The sequence below is a fragment of the Pygocentrus nattereri genome, chromosome 3, assembly GCF_015220715.1.
Source record: "Pygocentrus nattereri isolate fPygNat1 chromosome 3, fPygNat1.pri, whole genome shotgun sequence".
In the NCBI taxonomy this organism is placed as follows: Eukaryota; Metazoa; Chordata; class Actinopteri; order Characiformes; family Serrasalmidae; genus Pygocentrus; species Pygocentrus nattereri.
This window is the reverse complement of record NC_051213.1, coordinates 44,425,513-44,434,648: the sequence shown is the minus strand read 5'-3', so window position 1 is coordinate 44,434,648 and position 9,136 is coordinate 44,425,513. Positions and strand designations below refer to the sequence as shown.

Genomic DNA, 9,136 nt, shown 5'->3' with positions numbered 1-9,136 from the left:
TTTTCACATCTCTCATCCTTTACTGCCACCTTCATTCTCAACGTTTGATCTGAGGAGTTTCATTTTCATTCTCTGAATGGTGCAAGTACAGACTGTGGTGATTGGCTAACAGGCATGTCAATCATTAGATCAGAAAATCATCAATTACAGTAAGATACGTGGACTGCTACACCTTTTCCTGAGTGTACCGTTGGGTCAGATCGTCTATGCCGGTACACTGATATTGATGTCACACAGCAATTCTACTTTCTAGCTGATGAAAATGTCTGCAATGTTAATGTTTACAAGTATGGTAAGGTGTAATTTAAGAAATGCAGAAGCCCAATAACCAAGCTGTCATAAGAAGACATTCTTACTGTGCTCAGAAAGTTTGGGTTCATTAACTTTATTAACGCAACTGTCAGCCAATATATCTGGAGTATATTGTGATCTTGACTTTCATCAATATTACCCAGCATGATGCTCTACCGTCAAACCTTAACCTCTCAGACATGACAGGTTTAACACATTTCTAAAAGGTTCTACAAAACTTTATTAGGGGTTCTTTTCCTAACATGCACTACAGGAAAAACAAGTGCTATATATAAAAGGTACAGATACATTGCTTAAATTAAAACCTTTTACAAAATGTCATGTACAAAACTAAAAAATACAAAGTACACTTACTACTACCAGGTTAAAATGTCAACGTCTTGCAAAGATCATCGCAAGTTGTAGGAACGGAAAAATGCCTTTTCAGTTTATTATTAAAACTTCTTGAGATCCTAGAAACTACTGCTTCGCGGAAGGTCCTATGCTTCACTCGATAACACTGTTAACATGATGCCGGTCTACAGCACTATTCAGATGGGATTAGTTTAACATGAGCAGGTAATGTAGCTTTGGCCTCAGGGACTTCTGTAATGTTTATGACCGACTCACAGAAGAAGTCTTAAAAATACATTTCAGGGTGAACAGAGGATGTGCGCATCACACTAAAACAAGGTCCACACGAAATAAATTCAGCTGCTTAGAATTAGAAAACATGTCCAAATATCTCATTTAATCAGAAATGTATTTACCACAAACCAGGGGTGGTGCTACACCTCCAAAAGTGGTGGCGAAAAATGTTGGTTCCAGCAATTTGATCAAAAAAGAAAGACAATCAGGTAGAGCCAACAGATTTGGCGTTTTTAAAACAAAAATCACAATGCCAGAGTGCAATAAATCGGAAGAACTGCCATTTTCATTTTTGCCTACGTTTTAACGTTGCAAGTGTGGACCTTTAACCCAATACCAGAGCTTGCGAACTGCCTGTACATAAGCTGACCATAAGCTGACCAACAAAGAAGCAACCGCTCATGTGCTGTGACATCACAACCCAAACTAACTGACAGTTTGGTGAAGGACATTTCAAGAGACTTAGAAGTCAGGACAAGTGAATATTCTGGGTTATCTGGCTTAAGTGAATGAAATGTGTAGTTAGCATTGACAATAGTGTGGAAATTTACAGTCAAAAGTCAGCATCACTACACAAAATCCACCTTTTCTACACCACAATTGTACATTTTACTGTTCAAAGTCATATACTTGAGGCAGAATACATATCGGCTTCACTTGGGGCATAGACAGGTAAATGCTTGGCCATAGATATATAATAGAAAAATTGATATAACCAGGGGTCATTTTCATAGAATGTTTCATAGAATACCTAAAACTTCCCATGTAAACCTATCAATCCCGTTTGAATAGTGCTTTACTCAGAACATTATTACTCATGTTTAAGTCATAGCAAAACAGTTCAGCCATACATTCCACATACAGTGCAAAGTACCTCCCATATAAAACCTCTGCTTAGTGTTTGAAAATGTCCAAAGTGTGACCAGAGGCATTTTAGTAATGGCATCACTTTAGAAATGACATTTATATTTCTCCCCTAGCATGTTCCAAGTAATGTCTATGCAAAGCTGGAAGAACAGCAAAAGTAGCACCACATTCTGTGCACTCTAGGTGCCCAGCTTTCTGCTCCGGTTTGGACCATAGAGTTGAATCACTGGGCTTTGTAATAGTGCCCCGAGTTGTCCCATATGTACACATGGACTCTTTCACCTCTTCTGCTTCTAGAGGTATGGACTCAGAATCTGATGATGAAGGCTGTAAAGTTGTGGTACTTTGGGAAACACTAGAGTCAAGGTCCTGCTGTGGTTGCGCTTTAATTGCATCTGTGGGGGCAGCCGTCGAGAGTGTAGAGGGACTTCCCTCACTGATGTCTTGACATGGATCTGAGGTATCCATGTGAGAGGCAGAGGCACTGAAGTGGAGATCGTTTTCTTGGCGCTTTTGTGGCGAGTGTTCCTCTTCCTTCAGTTTGTCATGTCTGTCACCGATGCCATTGCTCAAGCTTACATTTAGGTCACCGTTAGGGGAGTGACAAAGCTGATGACCAAAAAGCATATCCAATGTCTTAAAACTGGCATCACACTTGCCACATTCGTATGGCTTCACAAAGGGCTGCACATCAACTACGTAAGGCTTGTCCAGCTGCCTGTTTCGAAAACAGTGTGCCACTCTATGTCGCTTAAGGATGACAGGACTGGAGAAACCTTTGCCACAAATGTCACATATATGGGGCATACTTGAACGATGCCACTCTTGCTGGTGGTTTTTCAAACTTTTAGCATCCGCAAAGGTGTGAGGACAGAATGGGCAGAAAAATGCATTGAGCTCTGGATGCTGCTGCAAGTGATCCATGTAGATGCTTGCAAAGCGAAACCCCTGGCCACATCTGGGACAAAAGAAGCGACCTCGTCTCTGCTTGTGCACACGCTGGTGGTGCCAAAACTTGCTCCAGTTTTCAAAGATCCTCCCGCAGTCGCCACAGGTGAAACTCTTGCCCCGGGAGTGAGTAAGCATGTGGGCTCTCAGACGTCCAACGTGTCTGAAGAGCCGTCCACACCGTGGACACAAGTACTTCCTTGGGTCAGATTTCTGGTCCAAACTGTTTAACTGAGAAACAAAGTAACTTGCTTTGAAAGGCTGACAGTGACTGAAGTTATTTTGAGGATCGTAAATAGATGTGGCCATCACCCTAGGTGGGCAAGTAAGCAAAGAAATGTATTTTTTACGTTTTGGTTGCTGGGAAAAGTCAGATTGAGGCGTTTTAGATCTTTTAGGTGGGGATAAATCTGCCAAGCTCGGCTTTGGGGATTTTACAGGTGTACTTTCAGGCTCTGAGCTTTGAACTGTTTTAGTAGATGGAGTATGTTTCACCTGAGACTTGACCAAAGACTGACGACTATATGTCTTGGTCTTCGAGAGCCACATAGAAAAGCAGTATTTCTTGTGGGTCTCCAGCTCAGAACGTAGGCTGTACTTTTGGCCACAGCTGTCACAGATGTAACGCTGGTTATCAGAATGTGTCTGCAAGTGAGGATCGTATTCATCTCTAGTGCTAAAGCACTTTTTGCACAGGTGACATCGGAAGGTAACAACACCAGCCAATTCCATTTCTTTTAAAGTAGCATGAATTTGCTTTTTACCTGCACAGGTATGTGCCTTTAACGTCCCAATTTGGGAAAATCCCTTCCCACACTTGGAACACAGAAAAGGTTTGATGGACCAGTGTACCCTTTCATGTACCCGAACAGTGCACGCCTGTGTAAATGATTTACCACACACCCTGCAAGAGTACGGCTTCTCCCCACTGTGGATCCGTAGATGTATTTTAAGCACTGATTTATAGGGAAATATTTTTCCACAGATAGGACAAGCTACAGGCTTTCTGCTCCTGCGGAAAGGACCACTGCTTTTAATGTGGGCGTCATTTCGAAAACTTGCTGTCACAATCGGCTGGTTCTGGGTCACACTTTCAGCCACAGTGGTTTTGTTTTGGAATTTGCCAGAATGTTGCATGCTTAGAACTCTAGGAACATTATGGACCTTCATGTGCGACCTAAGGTTGGAGAGTTGAGCAAAGGCTCTGCTGCAGACCTGACAGCTGAAGGGCTTCTCACCCGTGTGGACACGCCGGTGGATGATGTATGCCGAGGCATGATTGAATGGCCGGCCACAGAACTCACACTTTATAACTCGCTTTTCCTTGCGCGGGCGCCCACGAGGAGAGGAAATCTCTCTTTCGGGTGGGTTTTCCGTCATCATATCTGCATCACTCGCCTCAGAATTGCAGTCACTCAAAGGTTTCTGCTCACACATATTCGTAGGCGATAAACTTTTTGTGGTGTCATCAGAGTCATCATCATCATCATCATCATCATCATCTGCAGGCATACTTTTCTCACTTACTGGTCCAGACTCTTCATTGTGCATCTCCGAACCGGCAAGATCTTGACTGTTACGCCTACTTTCCTTTGGATTACCTGTGGAAGTACTATCATTTGACATAGATGCTTCATCACTGATGGCACCACAAGGAGACTTATCAGCTCCTTGCTTTTCCCCTTGGTCACCAAGAGATGTTACTGGAGGTGGACTTGGAACCTTAGGATGATCAGTAGAGTAATTTTTGGAAATCCCAACTGGCTCTGCACCATCTTGTTCACTCCAAGAGTCGTTTGGCATGCTTGTCTCTTCCATCATGGGATTTTGGTCTAGATAATCACGCATGGACCTTTTTGTTAGTTCATCGCTTGACATCCTGGTCTGTAATGTTGGTGCCAAAATGATCCATCAAGATCAAACTGGGTGCCAACATATGACTAACAAGGGAGGGAACAGTCTTTAAAATTAAGCTGTTAATTTGCTGGGGGAAATGGTTGTAAAACAAAAGTTGCACAGCTTCAACACCAGCATGTTTGCTCAGGCACAGCTGTAGAGCATTGAACAGCTGACAAAGTCCATTTTTTTTTAATTAACAGTGTTGCATCTTTCTCATGCACTTTTTCAGCTACGCTCAGCTTGCTTCATTGCCTCAGGTCTCCAGCTCAGTAGGTGAAATCTTTGGCCCGTGTCCTGTGTTTCTTCTCCACACAAAGCTGCAAAGACAAAGAAAAATGAGAAGTCTTTGAAGTAAAAACACAAAAGGTTTACTAGGGCTGCATGACCATATCAATCATATCAATACTGACAGACATTTTTTTTAATGTATTGGCATTACATTTATTAAAAATTTGACCTGTGAATCTAAACCTGTATTCGATGACATATGTATTCCTGAAAAGGCTGAACAGATTAGGTCCCAATTTGTTCATTTTATTAAATGTTAATGCATCATCTTTGTTAAACATATATTTGAAAATTTCTGGATATTGTCCCACCCTTTGGGCATTTAAGCATAAAAACATTTCAGTCTACAGATTTAAGATACAGCCAATAAAGTTGGTCTAAATATTTGACAGGCAGTGTGCTTATCAACATCAGCAGATATGAACGTGGAAAAAATGTGATATCCCATAATAGTTCATTCCTAGAATTAACCAGCATTATCTAGTAGCATAAGTAAGTCTGTAAGACTGTGACGTAGACAGTAAATACGTATAACTAAGAATTAAACCACAAGTTGGACAAGAAATAAAAAAAAATAATGAGAAATTTAATTTCTAACTGAAAGCACTGGTGGAACATTTATGTATTAGTAGGCCAATCATTAACCGGTTACTGATTAAACTCCCTACTTATGCACAAAGAAAAGTCAAATCTAAGGTTAATACACTGTTATCATACTTTGCTGTGTAATTTCACAGCTCTCTTTTTCCAAGGATTTTAACTGGCTTTGATTACTAAATTTTGGAGCAAAAAAAAAAGTCAAATCACAGAGATTCAAATCATGACCATATGATCAAATGCAAAAATGCTTTTTAAAAAAAGTGACCTCTTTGGAACAGGTACTATTTGGGTGGTGGATCATTCTCAGCACTGCAGTAACACTGATGTGGTGGTGTGTTAGTGAGTGTTGCACCGCTAAAACTCCAGCAGCACTGCTGTGCCTGATCCACTCAAACAAGCACAACACACACTAGCACACCACCACCACGTCAGTGTTACTGCAGTGCTCAGAATGATCCACCACACAAATAGTACCTGCTCTGTGAGGGTCCTTGGGGGTGCTGACCACTGACGAAAAGGGTGAGAGGGTGTAAAGAAAGTATGCAGAGAAACAGATGGACTACAGTCTGTAATTGTACCCCTCTCCCCGACCACTTAGCCCTAATTTCTGTTTTGCACGTTCACGTCTAGGAGTAGGGTGTCCTGATTTTTGTTGATGGAGGGACACGACGAAACCGACAAGATAGCTACAGAAACGACCAAAGAAACTCACAAATGTGAGAACTTCCTCTGTTAAATTACAATAACCAGTGTATTATCTTAGTTTAATGTTGTTTCAGAGTATTTTTCCAGTGCTGCTGGCATTTTTAATCACCTCTGTGTCGCTGCTGGACTAAGGATGGGCAGCGTCCTGTGACCACTGATGGACTAGAGGATGACCAACAGGAACCGTGCAGCAGCTGATAAGCTATAGTCTCTGATTTTATATCTACACGGTGGACCAACCTGGCTTTTTTTTCATAACAAGCATAAAAAAAATAAAAATTTTCAATCGCTAACAGTTTGCTCACGACTCAGTAACTAGCTGGCTTAATTTCCTGTCCCAGGTGGAAATTTGAACGAGACGCTGGCGAACAGCTGACTTCAGCTTCATATCACTGAAGAATTAGGGGTGGATAATAATCGATAATAAATAATTGCCCCCCTCTTTGAAGGCATAAGATGCCCTAAATCTAACTAAAGCCCAGCAGTGAGGAGCTGAACTTTACCCTCCTCTCCTGCCACAGAAGACGGGCTGGGTTGCCTACAGAGCAGCGCCAGTAGGTGTTAATGTAGTAATGCTCTTCTTTATTTGAGGGTCCCATTTCGTAGAGAACATTTCCACCACTACTCCTCTTAACTCAGTTCCAGGAGGCAAGATGACACTTGAAAACAAGGGGTAGGGGTAACAATAAGAAGTGGGATTGTGAATTAGGCACGGCTTAAGTGTTATTTTGCACGAAATAATGTTGGATATGGTTTTGAGGTAAGCTTCTGCCCTTGCACATTCATGGCAGATGGCAGAAGGAAAAACAGCACCCAAGGAAATCTGACTACTTCAACAGCATCAACATTGGCACATAAAACAATCCCAGGAGACGTGCAGGCTCACTGGTCATTGTGGTAAGTAAATAAAATGGCTATATTTGCATTGTAGACACTGTGACCCCTGGTTCCCATCACCACCAGTGTAAAGAAACCCCATCTGGTACGTCCCTCTAGGTTACAATGAACTACAGCCTCGGTTTACTTCTCAGCGATTAAATTATGCAGAAAATACGAAATAAACAAATCAAGCGATCCACCTTACCAAAGCGTATGTAAACACGAGGTTAAACGCTTCTCTCCATCTGTGTGGTTAAAGCCATCTCTGCGGTTTAGGGGACAGCAGTCCCACTACAGGGACTCCATTTTAAGACGTGTACGGATCGCTAAAACAGATTTATTTCAATAAGCAACGAACACACTCGAAACTTGGTACGATACGATTAACCTAGAGTAGCAGTATTAACTCCTACTTCATGCGCAAATCAATGCTATTGTTCAACTTTTCCGAATTTTCCGTTCCACCTTAAATGGCACAGCTATGCCATGGTGCTGCCGAGGCGCCAGAACGTTACTGCTGCACCATTTAAGGTGGAACGGGAAATTGGATTAAGAAGCTGGCGGAAAGAAGCTAACTTAATCTTCGCGTTTAACGGAATACTTCTCGCAAAAAAACCCCAAGTGTCGATACCTGCACGCCTTACATAAACAGACCCAAGTTACTCATTTATTCCTACTGAACAGCAACACGTGAAGGGGAATTCCACCCGTTTTTTCATGGTATAATTCCGCGAACAGAGTCATTCAGCGGTTTGACGTGACGTGAAAAGCCTCGCGTAGCTTACGGACTCGTTTATTTACAGCGATGATGTCTTTCCAGGGGTCGCCATGTCTATAAACGCAAATCTAGACATTTTTTAATCACTATCCATAACCACCTGGCGTTACACGTGCCTTCTGAGTTTTAGAAGTGGTGTTAATGACGGTAAAACAGGCATAAATCTGAAAAATAAGCTTTCTTTGGGGACTATTTGCCCCGCAGTGCAACGCGTGTACCCCTCCGCCACGACTGGGTGAAATGAACGGATTAAAAAGACGTTTTAGGCTAAAACTTGATCGCAAAACAATCTCAGTCTCAGGCATCGGGGCCGGGTGTTCAGCCGTTTAATGGTAACTTTCCGTGAAGGGAGATTTTAGAGGTCACCGCCACTGAATCCTTCGGCGAGTTTCGCGTCACAGCCACCTCAGGATGAGTCGGTTTACATGTCAAAATGTGAAATTTTTGAAAAGCGGGTGGACCTCCCCTTTAACTCTACATGGCTGGCTGGAGGTCTTGATTGTTCTCCAAGCAAACTCTGCTCCTCTCTCCAGCTTTAGCACTTGCAGAATTGCGCCCAGCTTCCGACTGCGGTGCCGCTTCGTCCACATTAATATGTATTCGTGTAGAAACGTTTGTGAAAACTTGTGTTTACTTTAAAAATAGCACGTTTGCTACTTACTGGAGGTGCTAGTTTAACGCTCTTGGCGGTCCTGCCCGCGAGGGTCCCCCGCTCAGGTGACAGTAACGCGGCGAAGGCCTCGACTGGGCAGCTCTTCTGGGAGCTTGTCCATGCGTGCCATGTCAGAAACGGTCAGTAGCCTGAGAGGAATACGGACAGGTCACTAACACTGTATGTACTGTATTGTTCTCGACCATTTTCAAGCCTCCTCACAGAAAGGAACGTCTCACGTTACATTACCGCACATCCGTTTCCGCCACAGCGCCCGCCCCCTTTTTAAAAACAGCAGCTTTTTTTTTTTTTAGCGGGCTTTTTAATTAAATATTTATTATTAATTATATACTCGTTTATTTACGAATCACTTCATTTCTTTCGCAATATCTTTTAAAAATGACCACCTCCTCGTTTCTACACTCACTGTGCATTTTATCAACTCCTGTTTCTCTGATACTTTGTCAGCCTGTTCTTCAGTGGTCAGGACCCTCATGGACCCTCACAGACCAGGTACTATTTGGGTGGTGGATCATTCTCAGCACTGCAGTAACACTGATGTGGTGGTGGTGGTGTGTTGT

At 42.6% G+C, this 9,136-nt stretch overlaps 1 protein-coding gene across 2 annotated transcripts; it reads right to left on the bottom strand.

Moving 5' to 3' along the window:
* Positions 1-512: 512 nt before the first annotated feature.
* Positions 513-8,800, bottom strand: si:dkeyp-84f3.9 (zinc finger protein 184). 2 transcript variants are annotated; one of them, XM_017702075.2, is made up of 2 exons: positions 8,565-8,800; positions 513-4,970 (listed from the first exon to the last, which is right to left on the bottom strand). In XM_017702075.2, exon 2 carries the CDS (start codon positions 4,630-4,632, stop codon positions 1,903-1,905), a length of 2,730 nt encoding a protein of 909 aa, XP_017557564.2. In that variant the 5' UTR covers positions 4,633-4,970; positions 8,565-8,800; the 3' UTR covers positions 513-1,902. The 2 variants fall into 2 exon arrangements, with proteins under 2 accessions (XP_017557564.2, XP_037393123.1); XM_037537226.1 differs by lacking the exon at positions 8,565-8,800 and adding an exon at positions 7,331-7,857.
* Between the last annotated feature and the right edge of the window lie 336 nt (positions 8,801-9,136).

Bases quoted from the DNA above. Each gene is read 5' to 3' on its own strand.
- si:dkeyp-84f3.9 (XM_017702075.2), bottom strand. From the start codon at position 4,632: ATGTCAAGCGATGAACTAACAAAAAGGTCCATGCGTGATTATCTAGAC.